Source organism: Artemia franciscana, chromosome 1, assembly GCF_032884065.1.
Source record: "Artemia franciscana chromosome 1, ASM3288406v1, whole genome shotgun sequence".
Taxonomy (NCBI): domain Eukaryota; kingdom Metazoa; phylum Arthropoda; class Branchiopoda; order Anostraca; family Artemiidae; genus Artemia; species Artemia franciscana.
In genome coordinates, this window is record NC_088863.1 from 31,242,551 (window position 1) to 31,266,840 (window position 24,290).

The window sequence follows — 24,290 nt, forward strand, 5'->3', positions numbered from 1 at the left end:
TGATCGCATAATTTGCTAATCCATGAAAGAAAAGAAAAAGAGTTCTATAGAAAATTTAAAACAAAATGCGTTTCCAGCGGCGGGAATTTAGCTTAGTAACCGTCCTTCTTTTTCGAAATGTGGAATTTACAACATAAATATTCATCATATCATACATAAGAGATGTTTTTTTTTTTTATTATTGAATCCCAATCTCAACCTGGGAGTGAGTTGTATTTCCTCCAAAGTTGAGTCCTCGTAACGGCTCTGATTGGTTTCCAGCAAACAGTTGATAAAGAAAATACGTGAATTAGAAAATTAATTTAGAAAATTTGAAAGCAGTGATTTAGAAAATAAAAAAAAGAACAAAACAAGAAAGGCCAAGTTTCGCTGTATTGATAGGCGTTGGAATATCTTTGCCAAATGTCTTTTCAGTATTAGTTTCAATGGAACAGTTTACATGGAAATCTGATTACTACCTCTGGGAATTTTAGTTGATCTATGATATACATATCTCCAGTCTTTCGTCTGCATGGAAATGAAAGATTCCTGCGTTTTTGTTTGGTGTTTACACATTGGAACGGGTGCCAACTGTGTTCATAATGCAACAGACTGTTATTTCAAACTGCTCCTCGCAAACATCCTGGCTAAGATATACAATCAAAGTTTACATAACGTGATGAAAATGCCTTCGTTTAAACGATTGGTATTCATATTTCTTAAAACTCTATGGCGTCTGAATTTTTATTTTTTTTTTATTTTGGAGACTTAGGTTAGTTGCTAGAGATCTTTCAAGTTACCGACACGACGAATAAAAGATACAAGAAAAGTCGCTTGATAGCCATGAATATATTTAAGGTCCCCAAAGAAGTAAAGTTAGGTGAATCCCAATAAAATATGCCAAATATGATGAAAATATAATACTTCAGTTTCAAAGTTATGGAAAATAGAACAGAGAAATATGGACAGCAGGCCGCCCCGAACGCATTATATTAAATACATAACCTAACCACCTCTAAATATTAAATATTTAATGAAAATATACTTGCATTGTTACCGTTTATCTTGCTCAGGCTAAGTTGATTATCTCCGAGTGGACACAAAGAACCGGTTTCATTACAGATTTAGAACAAAGTGTGGTTGCTATACCTTGGGTGGGTCGGAGAAGAAAAATTTTAGCCCCCCTAACAATCCCTAAAAGTTTCAAATTGAAAAAAGACGTACACATAGGCCTCGCCCTTACCCTCCTCCCTGAAACCTTAAGTTGTGTTGGATTTCTTGGCGCTTATTATGCCATTTGTCAACTAAAATTTATTTTCCAATTTTGGATTCTTAAAATTTTTATTATTACACTCCCCCCCCCGAAAAAATCTCAGCGTACGTACACAACTTCCAGAGTTACTACAGAGGCGCTATCATTATAACCTTGTAACCACAGGGCTTCTTGATTTACATCGCTACTTAGATGCGAGACATTATAAATCCCAAGACACAATAATTTCATCTCAAATGCCATTCTTGAGAAATGGCGGGTATCCTATGTAAACTTAATCACTTTCGACCCTTAAGTTCCTTTTCATCCCTAGAAAGGGCTTTATTTTTTCTTCTACATCGGGGTCTTCTTATCGGCTCTTCTGTCAATTTTCCCACGACAGTTGCTTTTGATGGGTAATTTTAAACCTAAGAAATTTTATATATTTGGAATCATCATAAAGAGCAAATTCTCTTTTCGCATATATTGTTGTCTAAACTCCATTGTTTTAGAGTTTTGGTAACTATTTACGCAAGTCGCTCGTTACTTACAAGTCGTTACCACCTACAGTGAAATATAAAAAATAAATAAACATAGACTAGTTATTATGTTTTCATTAAAACATCCATAAAAAAAGTCCATAGGGTCACCTACCTCCCTATTCCTGGTAAATTCACTGACGATGCTCACGGATTTTCCTCCCCTCTTCAACTCTCCACCTTTTGTGAAAATACGCATACGAATGAGTTGTTCAATTTTTTTTCAAAATTTAAAATTGACATAGGACCATTAAGTTGCCTGAAAGTGAGAGGTAAACAAGGGACGCTTACATTTTTCTGTAACAAGAAGGAAGCTAGCACCCGCAACACCCTTATTCAGGCTTAGTCCAGGTGAAATAAATAGACATTAATTCATTTCCCTCCCTAAGTCTCTTTTCTATATTTATCTGAAAGCTCATGGAAGATTAGGCAATTCGGACCTCTAAATACACTATTCGAGACATCTAGCACACGCACACCCTCACTCTGCCTAAGAAATGATACCTCCTTCATAATAGCTGACGTGCAGTTATACATTACTGTGCACAATTTTATTAAACATCATGTGAACCAACCTGGTTAAATGAAGCTTTAAAGTAATTGTATATATTAGCCATTTATCTTGTGAGGGCTACGTGACTTTTTTGGAACAAATGGGCGACCTTACCTTATACGGTATTACTTCCCCTGAAATTGGGAAGCTTAATACATAATACTTTCGATTCTTTTAAAAGGATTGGTCGCCTCAGAATTTTCAGTAGATAGCAACTTGGCCCTCTTTGGGACTAAATCTGTTTGGTGCCAGGAAATGAGCGAAAACACCAATTTCTTACCGCACAATCTTTTTAGCTGGACAAAAGCAACACTAGAACTTGTAATTGCCGTTCGAATTTTGAAGACCACTGGTTTGATTCGATCACTCCTGAAAAAAATAACATAAAAACACAACCATGATCTTTTTTCTGGGAAAAATACGAAATTCTACATGTTTGTAGATAGGAAATTGAAACCTCTTTAACAGTGTTCCCTGATCATAGCTTAGATACCAATACAGTTATGAGAACTCGATTTATTTTTGGGACGCGGTAGCGATGCTAGCGGCTGGAGACAGGAAACTGGCAGTGTGAATCTAAAAGTCGAAACAATCGGACTGACGTCGTGAATAGAATCGTAAAGCTGTGATTCATTGCTATGTGAAGATTATGCCAAAAATTGCGTTCCCGCCTATGATGTTGTAGTACGATCTACGGGTCGGAGCACGGGCTTGGATAAGCAGCCAAGTTCAGAGCTCTGTACAAAAGCTTCCCATGGGTGACATAGGAGCTTCATAACTGTATTGATATCTAAGCTGTGTCCCTGATACACTGAATTTTATGATGGGATTTTCATTAAGACCACTTGCCCTTTTACCCTTGTCCGGGGTGTTTTTACCCTGTTTGAAAGTCAGGCAAATTTTTAACAGGCTCTTAGATTTTGATGGCTGACTTTAATTTTGACGATTTCAATATTCTTGGAACCAATAGAAATATCCAATTCTTTTGATGGGTTAAATATTCTGATAATTCCTTTCCTTGCAGAGCTCTGGTTGCTATTAGCCCCCCATTCGCTCCCTATTTGTAGTTCCTTACCACGAACTGTTTGCAATGAATAAAAAAATTGCGTGAAAAACAACTACAAGCGCTTTGCACCCATCTCTGGAGATTGTTTAAGGACTAGCGATGATCCTTTGATGCAGATTGAAAATTTATCTCTCTATAAATATGTTCGTGGTAACAAAATGTAAGTAAGGAGCGAATCGGTCCAATGGTAACCGAAACTCTAAAAAACGGCATTTTGATAACAATAAATACGTCAAAATAATTGGCTTTATATGCTGATTCCAAATATTTAACATTCATCAAGTTTAACATTATCCATCAAAAGCTACGAAGCTGGGAAGATTTTTATGATTTTTGAAACAAAGGGAAAAATACCCAAAGAGTCAATTAATCTTAACGAACATCACATCATCAGATCCTGCATATCAGAGGACCTTACTGTAAAGGTTTCAAGCTCCTGTCTATAGAAATGAAGTATTTTTGCCAGAAGAAAGATCACGATGCGTTTTTTTTTATCTTTCTGTGTTAGTGTGTCTGTGTGTTTCCCAGGGGTGATCATATCGAACCATTGGTCCCAGAACACCAAGAGAGGGCTCATTCGGATGGAAATCGATGTTCTAGTATCTTTTTTAAGTAACTAAAAATATTGGAGGGTAGCTAGCCTCCCTTCCAGGCCCCTTTTCCCCCCAGTGATATCTGATCAAAATTTTGAGATACTCATTTTGTCCACCATAGTTGAATGGTCTAATAATTGTTAATCTGGGATGACATAACCCCTCCCCCTACAGTCTCTGGGAAAGGGCTGTAAGTTGTGAATTGCGCCCGTTGTTTGTGAAGTATATAGTGTTGGCTATAACATACGGACATTTTTCGTGGGGGAGGATTTTTCTCGGGGAGAATTATCCATAGGGAGGAAAGTCTTAGCAGTAATTTTCCAGGAAAAGTTCTTAAAAGGGGGAGGGGGAAGGGATTTTCGTAGCATGATAGAAAATGGTCCGAAATTATATAAGAATAAACCCGGTTTTTCAACTGAAAGCAAGGAGTAACATTAAAACTTAAAACGAATGATTAATGTTGCTCTGTACTTGCAGTTGAAAACCTTTTTTTCATTTATTTAAAAATCATTTTAGTTTTGCTGTTTATTTGAACTGGTGACATTTATGTCCGACTGTATTGCAGTAAATCTGTTTTCGTTTTTTTTCTCCTTTTGTGGTCCATAAAAAGCATATAGTATATATATAACTTTAAATTTAGCGTTAGAAAAGATAATGAAAATATTAGCGTCTTAATTTTTTCCTGTTGCAGATGAAGTTGATGTAACTACGTTTTTAACTTTTTGACCTTGGTATATCAATAAATCCAGTTTTTATCGTCTCTCCAAATTAGAAAAAAAGCGATATAAATGATTGATCGGAGGGAATAAACTTTAAGGTGAAGTGCTGACGTTGATAAATCTTGCATCGAAAGTGCCTGTAAAATTACTGTCTTGAGTTTTTGCTATATTCTTTTGACGTGTCGGTTTAGATGTGTCGTATGTAAATATGCCTTTATGAACTTTTATACTGAACATTAATGCTGAATACAGTTATGGAAAACATCTAATCCTCATGAGACGAAATAAGTTCGAAAATTTAGGGAAGTGTGCAGTAGCAATTAAACAACCAAAATAAACGAGATTTTTGTCCAAAGGAAAGAGCAGAATTGTATACGAAAATAGCAAAAAATGGCGTAGTAGAAGGAAAAAGTAAAGAAAAATTATCATCAGCTGATAAAATTATTGTCAGGGCTTCTAAGTGGTATGAGAACCAAATATCGAAAGCTGCCGTTGGAGAGCTATAGGGACTTCATTGTAGAATATATATATCATTTGAGTTTTTCTTCTAGGGACTTGAACCCAAAATCTTTTTAGGGTTGGCATGAATGTGAAAAAGTTTCGATTTTCACGAATTTTATTTAACTTCTTCACCATTTTGTGCATATTCTTAGCAATTAAACTACAGGTAGGGTGGGAAAATGCTCCCCTGTCCCCCCCAAAGGATTTCCATACGCAAAATGGTCTGAAAGCATTTCAATATCACAGACAGTGCAATAGCCCTTCCTAAGTAAAAAGCGATGTGGCCACAATGTTTTTTTTTTAGACCAGGGCACCTCGTATCGAAGGAGAAACTTTGAAAAGGGCTCATTCGATTGAAAATTGAATGCGCTCTTTTTAATAGTTGAAATTAAGTAACCCCCTCCCATGCCCACCATTTCCCCAAAGATATCCAATCAAAATTTTGAGATAGCCATTTTATTCAACATCAATAAAAGGATCGTATTTAAGGATGACAACCCCCCTACAGTCTTCAAGGCAAGGGTTGTAAGTTATACCCGGGGGTATGTCAGATTTATATTGAAAGGGTGATCGTATAAACTTTTCAGGGGGGCTTATTGGATTGCTAAATTTTTAGTATTTCTTTCACATTCTTACAATCATAATTCTTCAAATTTTGAGAATTTGCTATGAACATACTCTTTATCACGCATATTAGGGCATATCATGTCCATTTCCTTTGTTCTTAGCAGTTTCTCGGCGTGGGCGGATTAGATATTTAAGTTGATTGAGCCTTATAAATACTTGTATGGTTAAAAAGTCTGTAAACACGCAGAAAACAAGTTAAAAATTGCGACTTTGCATTTTTATTTATTTTGTCTTACCATAAAAACTAATTTAATCGATGTTTGGTATCAAACTTTTTGATGTTTGGGAATCAAATTTGGAATCTCAGAATTCCCCTCAATCAATCAATGTAGCACAAATTAGATACTGTCAAAATTTATTGTCTTCTTGCCTCGTTTTCTTAATTTTTTTTTTTGCTGTTTGTCATGCGATTTGCGAGTCTAACATGGCTTTGTATCCAAGTCCAAGCTCATCAAATAACAAAAGAAATTACCATTAGTAGCTGTTAATTGAACTGAAGCTTTAGAAGAGTTCCACTTCCCCTTTTAGTTTCTAATTGGGCTAGCTTAGTTATTCTAAATTACCATTACTAATCCACCAAAGTCTTGGATGATTAGGCGCATATAAAGGCTGAAAATAGTAACGTATGATTCTGCAGTGACCTTTTGTTAAGTTTAGCTGTGTTTCTTGGTAGTCATTGGAGGAAGATGGTATCCTCAAGTTCTCGAATTTAGCTGTTGACCACTGTTTTGAGCTCAAATATTCGACTAGGAAGAATTATTTAATTTAAAGTTATGGACTCAGTTCAACTACTCGACTATGTCTTTTTCTCACACTTAATGATCTTTGGTCCCTGAGGTTCTAGTTCTAAACGTATATAAGAGTTTAGGTATGAATCTATAAGTAGTCTGCAGCATTTCAAGTTTCAGCGTCTTATGTTAATGGCACTGCTTAAACATATACCTTTTCTAGGACAGTACAGTAACAATCTCAAATGAAAATCTGTTTACACATTCCTTATATCCAAGTCTTATTAACAATTCGCCATCGCTATCAGCGGGATATACCCGTGTGACATGGTACCATTGCAGCCGACATGAGAGCGCACTTTCAATGTTTTCCTAAAGGCTTTGTGATAAATTGATGTTGAAGGTGTTAATTTATGAATTTAAATTCCGATCGGTAATTCATCAGGATACAATCGTTTAATGGGTCTTGTTTACTGCAATCTGCAATTCTATAAGCTTTTTAATTTACACACAGACATATATATATATATATATATATATATATATATATATATATATATATATATATATATATATATATATATATATATATATATATATATATATATATATATATATATATATATATATATATATATATATATATATATATATAACTCCTAGGAAAAATGCATCTAAGAATTATATCTGGACCTATGGGGGAAACAAAGGGAATTTTTCACCTTCTCAGATTGGTCCGAAGGACGCTTTGTTTTTTGGAAATATCCTAAACCGTCTCCTCCTCCTCTCCTTCAATAGGTAGGGACGTTGCGTATTTCTATATATAATGCACTCTCAAACTATCGAACCAAATCATCCTTAATTTCTATGCTTATACTATTGCTGCAGCCATAAGAAGCACATGCTGATCAGACTTTCTGTAAGCAAAGTAGAAGAATTTTTTTTTAATTTTCTTCACAATGACGTAATCCATTGTAACTCATTCGTGAGGGCCGAGGGTCTGAACCGGTTACGTTCTTGTCCAAGCACAGCGGCCATAAAAAAAGCCTGCAAAGCGGCCACTTGTGTATATTTTAAAATGGGGGTTCTAGGCCTTCCGGTGCCGCTTTTGGAACGTAAACAATCGATCTTAGAATATCCATTCCTTTACGTTTTGACCCTCTTTAAAGTACATAAATACAAAAACATGTAGTTTTTGTTTAAAATCAATTTTATTTTAATCCAATTACTTTTGATTCTTAAAGAGAGAACAAATACTTTGAATAGAATGGGCCCTCTGCCGAAAATCTAAGTCTACTCCTTCTATGCAAAGTGTTCGGGAAAATAAATACATGGAGGCCCCATTCTTCTTTACTAAATGCGCTTCAGTATTTGGAATAATTATTAAAAACTAGCTGGGTCCCGGTGGCTTCGCCGCCGGGCCCCAGCATGGCACGCGGCAGGTTTCTATATATGGATTCTCGTTGTTCCTTGTGTTCTAACCACAGACAGTGCTGGATCCCGACAGCTTTGCCATCAGGCCCCGCGGGCCCCAGTATCGCACGCGGCAGGCTTCTATATATGGATTCTCACTATCCCCTGTGTTCTGGGTCCCGGCAACGCTATATCATTTTTGGATCGAATTGATGACGTAAATTGGTTTGGTTTTCTGTTGTAAGGTTTTCGATTTGCTTTAATCCATTGTCAAAATATATAGAAATATTTGTGCAATCACCAGTTTTTTTCATTTTAAGCAATTTAATAATAATTTCTTTCTGACGTTAATTGACACTTTGACAAATTTTCTTTGAGCAGCAAGCATTCTAAACTTCAATAATTTCTACTAAACTTCAAACTTTTAGTTTTCTGTTTTAAGGTTTTCGAATTGCTTTAATCCATTGTCAAAATATTTTGAAATATTTGTGCAATCACCAGTTTTTTACATTTTAAGCAATTTAATAACATTGAAAAAGAGCCTCAATTTTTTGAGCTCGTGTAAAAGTAATAACGATAATGTAACGGACACTACAGTTTTATATATATTATTAAAAATAAATTTGTTTGGTCAAATGCTTGGCTCTTGAAATATTTATTTTTCACGTTTAACAGTCATAAATAGAAATGTCGAATGAAGATAAAATCAAAATTAGAAAACAAAGTAAGATACTTTTATTGTCTGTAAAAATAGAAAAAGCCAAATGTTTTGGCGAATATTGTTGCAATAAAAAATCTTTTTAAGGAAAAGGAGATATGAATCCATATTGTTGGAATATCGTCGAGAAAATCCAAAACTTTGATGAAAGAAAGAAAAACCAGTATTTTATGGATGATGTGGTTGGCATAGGTGGTTGACCTAGTGACGAGCAAACCACAGTCCGTGATAATCAAAAGTTTAAAAATGTGTTTTGAAAATAACTGTCTTGTGAGGAAAACCTGTCATTTATAGGTGATTTAAGGACAACAGCTAGCTTTTTGATTAATCTTTATAGTAAAATGTAATTTTGCAACAATTCCGAGAAAGAGCCTGAAACCCCTCGAAAATGGGGTAGAATTGAAACAAAAGTAAACCGTTGGAATTGCCATTGTCGAGAAGTGCTTACAGCAAAAAAAGGTTTTATGATAATTTCTTGAAGCCATCGAAGTTGGAACAACGAATCGAAATTGTGCTTCTAATCCTGTTTTATTGCGTCGCTTTTGTGTTTTCAGTAAAGCACTAGTTTTTGAGTTCACATATAGGGAAATATCACAACTCAATTTATTAGAAACAATTTTTCAAAAGTGTGTCACATAAACTAGGAAGCAGTATTTTTTTTGTTTTAAGTTTCAACTTTGCTCTTTACTTTCGTTAGCAAAACTTCGTTTTATTTCAGAATTTGTAACATCAAGCGCCATAGTTTAATAGTATGAATCAGTTTGGCTGTTTAAAATACCCATATGCATTAAAACACATATTTATTAGATTCAATCATTTGATGATCATCATTTACATTGATCAGAAATCGTTGATGATTAATACATTAATCCAATGAAATGTAATTTATCAGCAATTTATATAACTTAAAGAAAAAAACAAATTCAGTTTTCATTCCAATTTGATGCAAATAAACAATTTTTGATGCATTTTTAAAAGTTTTTGTCCCCCCCCCCCGAAAAAATGAACCCCTCCCCCCAAAAATCTTGGATATGACCTTGTCAAGGTGCCTTATGCCTTTGCATTTTAGTTTCAGTTGCCATCACCGTTAGCGCTGTGATCAGTAATACTTAACTTTCATTTTAACGAAATGATTACAAAACCCTGTGAAAAGCATACTTCATGGAACTGTACAAAAAAAAATGTTCATGATCAAAGAAAAACAAGTAATAAAGAAGCGCTCTTGGGCGCAAAAGTGTTGACTTCTTCTTCTTCTTCAAATAAAACTGAATGCCTCATTTTCAAACAGTTCGTGGTAACGAACTGTAGTAAGGAGCGACCCGGCTCAATAGTAACCAAAACTCTAAAAAATGGAATTTTGATACCAATAGCTACATCAAAAGAATCGCATTTTAATGCTGGTTTGAAATATATAAGTTTCATCAAGTTTAGTCTTACCCATCAAAAGTTACGAGCCTGAGAAAATTTGCGTTATTTTAGAAAATAGGGGGAAACACCCCCTAAAAGTCATAGAATCTTAACGAAAATCACACCATCAGATTCAGCGTATCAGAGAACCCTACTGTAGAAGTTTCGAGCTCCTATCTACAAAAATTTTGCATTTTTTGCCAGAAGGCAGATCACGGATGCGTGTTTATTTGTTTTTTTTTTTCCCCAGGGGTGATCGTATCGACCCAGTTGTCCTAGAATGTTGCAAGAGGGCTCATTCTAACGGAAATGAAAAGTTCTAGTGCCCTTTTTAAGTGACCAAAAAAATTGGAGGGCACCTAGGCCCCCTCCCACGCTAATTATTTTCCCAAAGTCAACGGATCAAAATTCTGAGATAGCCATTTTATTCAGCGTAGTCGAAAAACCTTACAACTATGTCTTTGGGGACGACTTACTCCCCCACAGTCCCCGTGGGAGGGGCAACAAGTTACAAACTTTGACCTGTGCTTACATATAGTAATGGTTATTGGGAAGTATGCAGGCGTTTTCAGGAGGATTTTTTTGGTTGGGGGGAGGGGTTGAGAAGAGGCGGATATGCTGGGGGAACTTTCCATCGAGAATTTGTAATGGGAGAAGAAAATTTCCATGAAGGGAGAGCAGGATTTACTAGCATAATTTAAAACAAAACAATTAAAAAATAAATGTGAAAAAGCTTTTTCAGCTGAAAGTAAGGAACAGCAATAAAACTTAAAACAAACAGAAATTATTACCCATATGAGGGGCACACCTCCTTCTAATACCTCGCTCTTTACGCTAAAGTATTTTTAGTAATTTCAACTACTTATTCTACGGCTTTTGTGATTCAGGGGTCATTCTTAATGAATTGGGATAAAATTTAAGCTTTAGTGTAAAGAGCGAGGTACTGACGATGGGGCGAATCCCTTCATATATGTAATAAAAACATTAGAATGCAAAAGTTCTTTACGTAAGCTAATTTATAAGTTATGTAAATCTTTTACCAATAAAAAGATTCGTAAAAAATTAAAAGTTCTAGTTGCCTTTTTAATTAACCAAAAAATCGGAGGGCAACTAGGCTTCATCCCCCGCTCTTTTTTTCTCAAAATCATTCGATCAAAATTATGAGAAAGCTATTTAGCCAAAAAAAAAAAAAAAATGCAAATTTCGTTTTGATTATTCCTCTGCGGAGAGCCAAAATCAAAACATGCATTGATTCAAAAACGTTAAGAAATTAAATAAAAAAAACATGTTTTTTTTAACTGAAGGTAAGGAGCGACATTAAAACTTAAAACGCACAGAAATTACTTCGTATATGAAAGAGGCTGCTTCCTCATCAACGCCCCGCTCTTTACGCTAAAGTTTTTTACTGTTTTAAAAAGAAGAATTGAGAGAAAGAGTCAAACTTTAGCGTAAAGAGCGGGGCGTTGATGAAGAAGCAGGCTCTTTCATATACGAAGTAATTTCTGTGCGTTTTAAGTTTTAATGTCGCTCCTTACTTTCAGTTAAAAAAACTTGTTTTTTTTATTTAATTAATAATAGAAACACCTCCATTTCCAGGAAATCCGCCTTGTTAGGGACGAGGAAAATTGTAAATTTGGCATAACGCTTTGCTACATCAAGGATGGATCGGATACTGAAGACGATGAATTAGAAGAGAATGTATTTGTCAGGGAATTGGAAGTAGGGAGTCTCGCTGCTGTCGATGGAAGATTGAGAGAAGGGGATCAAGTACTTCAGGTAAGTAGCTTGAAAGAGGCTGAGATTGCTGTGTATCCATAAGAGATTTTATTAGTAACAGTAGATTACCTAGTTTTAAAAAGGTTACTATTTTACAAGAGAAGAATAAGAGGAAACCCAAAAAAGAATGAGTGGAAAAATCATAGATTGATGATTCATCTACAGAGGTTAGGTTTAGCTACTTAGGGTAATTAAATTCGAAAACTGTTGAACTTTTAGATTTAAACTTCTCAAATATTTGTAATCCTCTTTTAATTTCATGTACTTAGATGTATAACAACTGTAAGGGGGAAATTGCCCCCCCCCCAATAATTTGAAAAAATCTAATTTATTAAATAAGTTTAAAACTGTTGCTCGTTTCAAGTTCAACTTCGCTCTTTACTTCGAGCAGATAATTGTTTTTAAAATTAATCCTACTTGTTTTTAATATATGTAAAAAAAAAAATGCTTTTTACAATAGGCTAATATTTATTCTACAGCTAGATAGGTCAAGTCGGTTGTAGTTTGGTCATGGAAGCTGGTAGGGGGGGGGGTGTATCCGGTCTAGAATCATTTAATTGACCTCATTTCGAATTCGGATATTTAATTGAGACTCCAGTTTAGCTCCAAATTCTCTTATTTATCACTTAAACGCCTAATAAGTGCTGATAACGTCCTATTCCTTACGTTCTGGATTCTCATATTAACCCATGACTGTAGAACTCCCTCTGAATAATACCGTGCTGACGTCTTGCTATTTTCGCTTTTCTAAAAAAATTTTTGACCAGCTCCATAAAAGAATTGACATAAATATACAAAGGATTATTGCTGACATTGGTCGTATTTCATGCAACGCCAATGCTACTTACGGGCATTTGTCTCTGCATCAGCATACTGTATGAAATGTCTGCTGCAATTAAAATAAAGTGATTTCGAACAATATATGTATATTTTCTCACGATTTAAATATTTGTGTGCACATCTAGGCTGTACCAACCCATACTCCTTTTCCTTTTTTACCAGTTTCAAACAGTTCGTGGTAACGAACTGTAGTAAGGAGCGACCCGGCTCAATAGTAACCAAATGGAATTTTGATACCAATAGCTACATCAAAAGATTTGCATTTTAATGCTGATTTTAAATAAATAAGTTTCATGAAGTTTGGTCTTACCCATAAAAAGTTACGAGCCTGAGAAAATTTGCCTTATTTTAGAAAATAAGGAGAAACACCCCCTAAAAGATGGTGTAAAAATTGCACCATCAGATTCAGCGTATCAGAGAACTCTACTGTAGAAGTTTCAAGCTCCTATCTAAAAAAATGTGGAATTTTGTATTTTTTTTGCCAGAAGATCACGGATGCGTGTTTATTTGTGTTTTTTTTTTTGCTTTTGTTTTTTTTGTTTTTGTTTTTTTTCCCAGGGGTGATCGTATCGACCCAGTGGTCCTAGAATGTTGCGAGAGGGCTCATTCTAACGGAAACGAAATTTTCTAGTGCCCTTTTTAAGTGACCAAAAAATTGGAGGGCACCTAGGCCCCCTCCCACGCTAATTATTTTCCCAAACTCAACGGATCAAAATTCTGAGATAGCCATTTTATTCAGCGTAGTCGAAAAACCTTATAACTATGTCTTTGGGGACGACTTACTCCCCCACAGTCCCCGTGGCAGGGGCTACAAGTTACAAACTTTGACCAGTGCTCACATATAGTAATGGTTATTTGGAAGTGTACAGACGTTTTCAGGGGGATTTTTAGGTTGGGGGGGGGCTGAAAAGAGGGGAATATGTTGAGGGAACTTCCCTTGGAGAAATTTGTCATGGGGGGAAGAAAATTTTCATGAAGGGAGCGCAGGATTTTCTAGCATTATTGAAAAAAAAATGAAAAAATAAATATGAAAAAGTGTTTTCATCTGAAAGTAAGGAGAAGCATTAAAACTTAAAACGAACAGATATTATTGCGCATATGATGGGATTACCTCCTCCTTATACCCCGCTCTTTACGCTAAAGTTTTTTACTGTTTTAAAAAGTAGAGTTAAGAGAAAGAGTCAAACTTTAGCGTAAAGAGCGGGGCGTTTATTAGAAAGCAGCCCCTTTCATATACGAAGTAATTTCTGTTTGTATTAAGTTTTAATGCCGCTCCTTACTTTCCATTAAAAAAACTTGTTTTAAAATTCAATTAACATCAAGCACTAGGGGACCGAACTTCGTCTGGTGAAGGGAATTTTAGACATAAAAACAGTATTCAGTGTAACACCCACCCCCTTCCGAAAATGTATATCCTCCTTACTCTGATTTGCGCTAGAAAAAAAATATTTATGTAATTTTTCTAGATTTTGTTTTTTTTAAACAAAGATACAAAATGGAAGGTAGTGTTCAAGCTCTTGGTGTCAATTTATTCCTTCCCATTCGTGTCTCTGACAATTTTTAATTAATATAATGTTTCTGCCGCAATGCTGCTGAGAATTCTTCAGATTTTTGGGATATTCTTTTTAAAACAATGCCCAACGGATAATTTAATAGTTCTAACTTTATTATTCAAGCACTTTTAATTAAAAATAATGTCGCTATTTTAAATGTAGTGAAATTTTCCAGGGGGGGGGGGGGTTTCTATGTCCACGGAGCTTTTTCATTGGACAAGACTCTTTTTGATTGCCTTATTAAGTCAAACTTATAAAAAGTAATAAAATTTAAAATTAGCTTAAAATGAGCCCATAATTAGCTCTCTTTGATATCTATGTGTCTGGCCTAGCCTTCCAATGGCAGAAATTTACCCCATTTATGACATGTCCTGTATCTTTGCTTTGCTTTTGCTTTATGCGGTCCGCTGATAGCAATGCTATTTATTAATGTAAAAGAGGGAAACCAATACCAAATCAATTTAATAAATTATAAATAACATTTTAACTAAATCATGCATATTAAAAGTTTAGCACAACAAATTTAATCTTACGGAGTCAAAATCTGTTCAAAATTGCATGCAACTGAATAACGTGATACACGGGGGTGATAGAATAGCGCTTGGTTCAACTGTGAGATTGAACATCCTTTGCTGGGTGTGGAGGTCGGGGGTAGGGGGGGGGGAAGGTTCTGCAACATTAGTGGTGAAGCTGGCTGAAAAAGCCAAGTGTATACAACGTTCACCTTCGCCTACCCGAAAGCTTCTTTAAACTATACTACTGTCGTCTGCACCAACTCATTGCTTATAATTTTAGTAAAAACTGAGCACAAGGGTTGTTTAATGTGTTAAAAACTTTAAAAAAGAAAACCATAAGTTTAAAGATTAGTAGATATCGTTGGTAGAAATCGGACTTGATTTAATAATCAAATATCTTCGAAAAGACAGCAAATTGTCTGAAGTTGTCTGCGGTTAGAAGACAAGCGACAATCAGAATATATATATATATATATATATATATATATATATATATATATATATATATATACCTTTTTTATTAGGGAGCATCTCTGCGACCATATAAAGTTAAGATCAATACTAAACACTTTAAAATCCTTTTAAAAGGCACTAAATCAGCCTTGCTAATGAGAAGCTCAAACATCCAAATCATTTTTTTTCCTTGGCTGAAATAAGTGCCTTTTCGTTTGTTTCACATCAAGACACTGCAGCGTAAGAAGTTTTTACTGTTTTTACAATGTTTTCTCTGTACAATATCCTGCTTAAGAAAGTACCAGTTTGTTTAATTGTCCTTGTTTCTTTCATCTTCATACAAACGGATTCATTTTTAATAAACTCATTCAGGTGGGAATTTTGATAGGTAGACTGTTACACAACCAAGCCATCCTTGAATTAGCATTGTTCCGAAGTTCCCCAACCATGAAGAAAACGATACAATTCCACGCCATTGACTTGAGCTACGCTCGGCCACCCCGCGGAAGAAATCAGCCGGCTATGCAAAAATTCTTTGTTGATCTGCGTCAGTTTGATAGACAGAATCGGAATTCAAAAAGAAGGAATTAACGTTACGTTGGCATAGTAACACATAACATCCATATGTTTAATCAAATGAAATTTGCTTCTTTTTTCGGTGTTCAAGCCAAGCCACATAGATTTCGGTGCTATTAACTCGGTAGGGAACTATTTGGCTTAAATTATTGTGAGACACAATTAACTTAATAAAGCTGTGACCGAGGATGGTGTCAATGGACCAAGGTGTGTATTTTAATCATTGATTTGCCATAAAATACGGGAAGCGGCTTGCAATGGATTTTTTTTTTTAAAGACTGTGTAATTTATAATCTTTTTGTTTGTTTGTTTCAGGAGATCAAGTAACTGTGATTTTTTTTTTCAAGTAGGCTATATTAATTAAGATAAACTAATAAAAAATACGATAAAATTTATTGTATTTTTTCAGTTATACATGGACACATTGGGAACATTAGTAGGCTACAATACCAATTATTTTGTTCCAACAGAAAATATTAAATTAAAGTTTTCCAGTCTGTCTATCTGAAGTTCTTATTTAGGCTTGTAAGTTATTATCTTCCTCTCTGAATAATTTCTTTTTTTCAGGGGATTGTAAAGGTAGGGTTATTCATGCAAGAAAAATCCTTTTCTAGTTTGGCTTTTATACTCGATAGTATGGAATTGACCGCTTTATCTTGTGGAAATTCTTGAGAATAACAGCTCAAATCTCCAGTTTATTTATTCCTAGTGGCTTTTTTTTCTTCTCCCTTCGTAATGCGCGAGAAAAAAACAGAAGTGTTATCAAAAGCCAATTCAGTAAAAACCGTTTTAAGAACAATTTAATTTGCATAAGGAATAACTCGTGACGCATAGCATTATCGAAAACATCTGTGGGTATATACTCAAGAATTTGTTGTCTTTTTATGGGGAGGAGGGGGGTCGAAGTTCGAAAAAAGAATAAAAATAGGTAAGTCGAACGGAAAATATAAAACATTGCAGTGAAAACATTTAGACTTGAGGGGGGGTCCACCTCCGCCCCCTGCTTACGCACCTGTCTGAGAGTAATGAATATCTTAAATGCACCTATGAGAGTTGACCCAAAGAAACATTACCCCGTACAAGAACAGCTGTACAAAACAACCATTCGTTTTTATGAAATTTTTTTCTCGTTTTTTTTCCTTGAAGGAATATTTTAACTTTTTTGTGACGAAACATTACGTAGCAAAAAACAGCTTGTTGACTAGAGCTGTTGCAAGGTAGAAACAGCCGTTTACAGATGACTCGCTGTTTTTTTTTTTTTGTTTATATATATATATATATATATATATATATATATATATATATATATATATATATATATATATATATATATATATATATATATATATATATATATATATATATAATAATAATAAAGATCTGATGTTATATTTGATTGGGCTTCTCCCTCCGTATAAAACTATATAGATTATGTAGATTACGTTTTATGGACAGCTTCGATCTTGTACGATTGTGACCAACTTGAAATCTGACATGATTTTCCACTTTAAGCATGGTACTTAGTACAATTTATTAGTTTTTGGTCTGCGTGTAGGCGTCTTTCGCTTACTCAGTTTTTAATGTAGACTGCACTTTCAGATAAACGGCCATGAAGTCAGAAGTCAAAAAGAGGCTGAAACTATGTTTGCTGAATCAGGGAAAGAAATAACGTTTCTTGTTGCAAGAGCGCCACAGCAGGTATAGCCCAATTCTATGTTATGTTTATTGAATATTTTGGGGAAATACAATTTCTTTTTCGCGTTTTTACAAAAAAATTGAATTTGCTCCCCCTTCACTTAAAAAACACAGAGTATATTGCCTTATTGGATATATAGGCATTAAAAAAATAATAAAAAAATGAAAAGCTCTATTGAATTTCCTTGCCTTTGTAATGATTTTTGATACTGATAATATATGCATTATTTGATATCTCGAGCGATATCTGCATTATTTTTTTTTTTTCCCAGCTAAAAAAATGGTCTTTGTTTATTATTCCACGTCTTTTTCTTACAATATTTTCTGGGGAGGGGGGGGTCTGAACTTGAAAAAATTATGTTTTGGGGTCAGACTTTTTAGTTATTTCTAGAATCTGTCCTTTGGATCAGTCTTATGGGATTCTACCTATCACCTATTTGTGCTGATCTTCATGGATTGCAGCCTTGGAAGTTGTCTAATTTTAAATTCTTCATTTGAAAGACATTTCTGTTACTGGTATAATTTCAATCGCAGTAATAGCTAAACAGATTCAAATCTGCTCCACCGAACAAATAACTATTTTTACTTAGCATCATTCTTTTTTGCTAATCTTTCGATTATTTTCAAGCTCATGATGCAACAGCCCTTTTGCCGTTTGTATGAGTATGTAATTACAAGGTATGGTTGCCCTCGAGCGAATTGCGTGGGAGACGAAATTAATGTTAAGTAATCATATTTTATCCTAACGTGAGAAGCAGGGATTTGGTGTCGTATTTCCATCTGGGAAAGTCGATACTTGTCTCACACCATGAGGTCCTGTGCTAATAGTTAGCTGTTTGTGTTGGGTCTTCTCCGATCCTCTGATCCGTAACCTTCGCTTCTAATGACTGGGTACCGGTGTGTAAGACCTAATGTTTGATAAGAATTTAATGAGAACGGTTGTCGCGGAAAATTTTCCACTAACTTGCTTCTATGGCAACTCTTTCATTTGTGAATAAGTTAGAGATCAATGGATTTAATTTGATCGTGAAGTTGCTTCTCTTTATTCTGTCCTGAACACACATACACACCCATATAAATATATATATATATATATATATATATATATATATATATATATATATATACATATATATATATATATATATATATTATGTTCTTCAGCCTCAACACTGAGCCCAGCTTAAAGTATCTACCTGTGGTATGAATGCAAAACTGTACCTTTTTATTTTTCTCCAACCTCTACGTCTAAGTAGAAGTCCGAGGGCCCAGATTTGTCACCTTCACTGCCTTCTTTCAGATTAGTGAAGAACAAATGAAGTTTTCAGCGATCTTAAATCATGCATGCCTGCTGATATATTGCTGGGTAGTTTTGAACTATCATTTTTACCATTTTTAGTCATTCTCAGCTCATATTTCAGTATCAGATGCTTGATGTTTCATTTTCAGCTGATGTTGGTACAAGTACCTAAAATATCATTAATGTCGTTCGAAGCCTCCTTGCCCCAATACCCTTGTTAGTTGAGATACGAGATTATCCTTTTGTCGATACTGTTCTGTCTCCTTTTTGTCGAAGATATTGCGAGAAGATATTGTTTGTCACGTTCCTCAATACTAGCTCGCGGGACCGAAGAAAGAAGTTTACCCCTCGTTAATCCCTTTGTGCTCTAACGCAAATCAAAGACTTGTATCTTCATCTTGAACTTATTAAAGCAAAGACGAGTAGGCTACTTTTCTTCAATTCTTTTATACAAGGATCAACCGTCGTCGAATCGTCAAGAATCCAAATTGATCTGAGGAAAAAAAAATCAGGATTTATTTTTTCTATGATCTTATGCAGCTAGATCTTTTTGTTATTCTTGTCATCAGAAATATCCTTTTGAAAGTAAAAACGCAGATAGTTTTCTTTCCAGAATTTTAAAGAAAAACCTTGCTCCGAATATAAAAACCCTATCTATGGGTCCCTCTTTAACTATGGTTGGATATTCATTAACCAAGCAATTGAAAACAATTAGAAATCGTATCTTTTCACTCAAGTTATCAGTTTACGTGTCTTAGTACGAGGCTAAGAATCAATTGAGTGCCCTGTCACTTAGTTGATTTAAAAAAAATGCAGAAGATGCACTTGGTCGATTTAGTCTCTGAACAACCCAAATCATCGGACTAGTAGGCTATAGCTACATTGTTGTGTTGCGAGAGCAACCCTTTTTTTTTCTAGCACCCTGATTTTGGCTTATTCCTAGAAAGTGGTTAGGGTCTAACCTCTGCGGTTTTTGCGGAAAGTGTGGACTTTAGGCCGGATTGATGAATATGACTTTGCATTTTAGAAGGCTTCGTAGAACTCTTGCCCGGGGCCAAAAATGATGGTTTTTACTTGTCCTTGAGCCAGAGCCTATAGTGTGTGAAGTGAAGCGGAGTTTTATAGCCTATGTCAAAGAGAACTATCTGAATTTTTGTAGTTTCTTTCGTTTCATCAAACAATGTTTCTGCTTTCAAGTGGAAAGCTCCGTTCTAGCAGGCAAGCAGGCAGGCACCACTTTCAAATTTAAGATGGACTAAAATCTATAAATGTTAAATATATGCGGCAGTTATTCGGCCCCACAGCCAATATGTCTTCTTTGAGTGATCAACAGAAAAATTTACAGAAACGAAAGTGACATTTTCTCATAGGTCCGAAAGTGCTGTTATCTATTGTTTCTACCCATTTCTGTACGTGATTTCAACTGATTTTATCATTCAGTTTTTCGCACTTGGGATTGCAGTAGAGAAATGGTATGAGATGGGCCTCTTAAACTTTAAATACTCTCTCATTGCTAAAGAAATTAGAGTCTATCCTTTGCTCCTTTCTAAGTGATGACGTTAGAAACTTGGCCTTCGGCAAAAAAGTCAACTTTTGAACTAAACAGATCGATTTCTTTTTCGACGGCAGTCGATAGCTCTTGATGAGCTGATCAAAGTATATGACATCTATTTTTGGGTAGAAAAATTCCTTCATGAGATGTACCTCTTTGAAAGTTTAAAGGGGTTGGCAACTTCAGTAGTAAGGTACATGCTGAAACAAAAAATAGGCCGATACCATTTGTGAGACATATGGGGGAATTTTAAGCAACAGTGAACTGTAAGCTCATAATCATCTTCGGCAATGATGGGTTCGCAACTTTGCTAGCTAGTGTACCTATTATTTGTTTCCGGTGTATCTGATGGTAAGACCAATTTGATTCCAGTGGTAAGATACGGAGGGGACTTGTTTATTTTAAGATCCTTACAGATTAACAACTTCAGCGTTTAATCGAAGCGAGGAAACAAAGCCAAAGTGTTGCTCTCGCAACACTTTGTTCGGCGAAGCCGACCAAACGTTGCCGCAACACCTTACGTTGCATATACAACGTAGATCTAGATTAACTTTATGAATGCTCTTATCCACTTTTTAAATAACATGAAGTTGGTGCCATGTAATCATGTCATAATTTGTATCTCCCATTCGCAAATAACGCGATACATTGTTTTTTATATTTCCACTGACGATCTAACCATAGTAATTAAAATGAATTATTTACTTAAATTCTCACCTTAAAATAAAGAGAATGTAATTCTCATCGGAAAAATATTTATCACTTATCTTTTTTTATGGTCTGAAGATCGAGATAAAAATAGTTACAAATTCCAGGTTTCTTATTCTGACCTTTTCATGTGTTTCATGAAACTAATTCATATATAAGCTATCGTGATGTACAGCCTTTGTAACAGATTATACATCCTGTGACATTCCTAGTAACAATTTACAAAATTAATAATAGAGCTCAATTGTTTTTTCTCTGCTAGTGCGTGTTTTGTTTCCTGTGGGAATATGTTTAAATTCGTGGTGGGTCTTCTCTCGTGAGCCAATATTTCATCTTAGGTTGCTACCTTGGTTCGAAACCGATTAAGTGACGTTCTTTATTTACTTAACTTTTTATTTTAGGTACTTTTAATTTTATATATGTTTTAAATTTGCATCTGCCTCAAGTGTTAATTAGAATCTCAACATTGCAAAAAGTTTTTTTTATTTATGAAAAATGTTAGTCAGTTATTAAATATATTAAATTATATTACATGTAATTTACAAATATTAAATGTAAGAATAAAAATTAAGCAATTAAATACGTAGACATTAAAATCATCTGCAGAAATAATAGGTCCAATCCCGAAACGTTTGACATAAAAATGTTCAATCCATTTTCTAGATTAAATGCATTAAAAAACAGAGCAAGATTTTTGTAAAGGGTGTAATGGGTCTTTGATATGTTTTGCTTTGGTTTATAAAGGCGGATCTATCCCATTAAAAATGGGGATCTCGTAAAAAAAAATGCACCACAGCACTTCAGGACCTCAAGCCAGGACCCCTAAGCATTTGACATGATTTCATGAGCTGCGTGTCAACACTTCATGGTAACGAATTATAATTAAGGAGTGACTCGGCCCAGTAGTGACTGAAACTCTAAAAACAAAATTTTAATAAAAAATTAATATAAAAAAAGTATTGCCTTTTTATGTTGATTCCAAATATATGAAATTCATTTAAGTTTAGTGTTACCCATCACTTGGAACCTAGCCATAGAATCCATTTAGTTTGCTACATATAGAGATAGTGGAAAGTGTCTGATAGTATAATACTTTAGCCATGGATGTTCAAATGAAGATTTGGGATTTGCAAAAAAAAAAACTGAAGAAGTGGCAATTAGACTTTTCCAGGATAAGGGGGTGTTGCCCAAAACAAAACATTGCGTCAATGGACTCCAAAATACACTTACAATTATCGCAAAGTGGTGGAATAAACACCACAGAGGTACAGCTCGCCATCGTTTGAAATCATATCTATTGGAAAACCTGATGGCAGAAAGCAGAGCTCCTTTCAACGCAATTCTTATAGACATCTATGCGTTGAGTGCCTGGCTTTCCATAATTCTCTGTTTTAGTTTCCATAGTTTTGTTAATAAAGTATTATATTTTCATCACATTTTACTAAGTTTCATTAGAATTAACCTAACTTCACTTCTTGGGTGTGGTTGCTATAATACATAAGTACAAAATTTGCCCCAGAAGTCGTGATCGTAACACCATCAAATAGTCAAGTGAACTAAGTGAAAATCAAACCATCAGATTCAAAATATCAGAGAATCTGACTTTAGAGGTGTGAAGCTCCTATTTACAAAATTATGTCTTTTTTGCCAGAAGGAAGATGACGGATGTGTTTTGTTTTATTTTGGTGGTGGGGGGATCGCATCGAATCAGTGATCCTAGAAGACCAGGAGAGGGCTCATTCGAACGGAAACCAAAAATTCTTTTAAAGTGACCAAAAAGATTGGAGAGCAGCCAGCTTTGAGATAGCTGTTTGATTCAGAATAGTCAAAAGGTCTAATAACTATGCCTTTGAGGATGACAAGACCCCCTATAGCCCCTGGGCAAAGGGCTGTAGTTTACGCAATTTGCCCACTGAGAACACACAGAATTTGTTACTGGAAAATACGCGAAACCCTTTTTTTTCCGTGGGAGGGAAATTTTCCAGAGGAAATTTTACACTGGGGAAGGGAAGGGGATTCTCTGGCATGATTTGAAAATCGGTTTGAAGCTACATAAAAAAAGTTTTTCAACTGGAAGTAAGGGCCAATATTAACACTTAAAACAAACAGAAATTATTCCGTGTAAAAGGGGTGCTACTCCTTCCTCAACCCTTCCTATTTATGCAGAAGTCTTAAAGTTTTATAAAACACTTTTTGTTTAAATTTCACGGCTCTTGTCTGAGTAGTAATTATTAAACAATAGTGACAAAAAGTCCAAATACAGAAGAGAGAAAAATGAGAACTTTTTTTCCCAAGACAGTGAATGAACAAAACCTATTTGAATATTTCGGGCCTATATCTAAGGGCTGTCTTCAGCAAAGAAAATAATAAACAATAACAAACTTGCGATATAAGTTCTTGGTTAAAAATCCATCTTTTTAAAATAGCCTAGGCATCATTACTTCTTAACGAAAAGTTCAGCCAAGAGATATTCAAATCTCTTAGAATCAGCGTAAAAATGTGATTCTTTTGATATAACTATTGGTATCAAAATTCCATTTTTAGAGTTTCGGTTACTATTGAGCCGGGTCGCTCCTTACTACAGTTCGTTACCACGAACTGATTGAAAAGACATAGTATAGGAATGGATTCTCAGCGTAAGGACATGACGTAATTTTATTCATTTTTTTTATTTTGAGTGTTCGACGAATTTGACAATGGGTGGTGAGAAAATTATGTTGCTTGCTTTAAGGATGAACTACTTGAAGAAAAATGTAGCTCATTAATGGTTCTTTGTATGCAAAGCATTATTCAAGAGTGAAGCTGAATAGTAGTAACAGCGATTTATTAATGCTCATCTGTGCAAGACATTTCATGCAGCATAATCCTTTAGATGTCAAGTAAATTATCTAAAGAAAATGGTTTTGACTATCCAAAGACAGAACACATTTACTGCAATAAAAACTTCGTGGGCTATTATAAATATATAGGCTATATGGGAAAATGTTGTGTGTACTTATGTTTCGAATCAGGACATATTGAAAAAGGGATATTTAGAGGTCCCTTAGTCGACTTCAGTCGGTACAGCGTAGCTAATGATTATTTTCAGTGTATCAAAGGAGTGCCGGATTTACGTGTAAATAAGAAAAGAAATAGCTTAGGATATAATCTTTCTTGATAATCATTCACAATTTTGAGGAATGCCAAGTTTGATGTAGATTTTCAATTATAAGACTAAGTTTACTCGA

The 24,290-nt window shown here is 34.9% G+C and overlaps 1 protein-coding gene and 1 long non-coding RNA gene across 5 annotated transcripts in view; one reads left to right on the forward strand and one right to left on the reverse strand.

Moving 5' to 3' along the window:
• Positions 1-24,290, forward strand: part of LOC136028525 (PDZ domain-containing RING finger protein 4-like) — a 126,962-nt gene that overhangs the window by 69,711 nt on the left and 32,961 nt on the right. For all 4 annotated transcript variants that reach the window (XM_065706372.1, XM_065706382.1, XM_065706377.1 and 1 more), the window contains 2 exons: positions 11,692-11,871; positions 17,408-17,506. In XM_065706372.1, coding sequence (XP_065562444.1) covers positions 11,692-11,871; positions 17,408-17,506 — 279 coding nt within the window. The remainder of the gene's footprint in view (positions 1-11,691; positions 11,872-17,407; positions 17,507-24,290) is intronic.
• Positions 2,516-24,290, reverse strand: part of LOC136028545 (uncharacterized) — a 50,159-nt gene continuing 28,384 nt past the window's right edge. The window contains exon 3 of the long non-coding RNA XR_010617835.1: positions 2,516-2,692. This is a non-coding gene — a long non-coding RNA (uncharacterized LOC136028545). The remainder of the gene's footprint in view (positions 2,693-24,290) is intronic.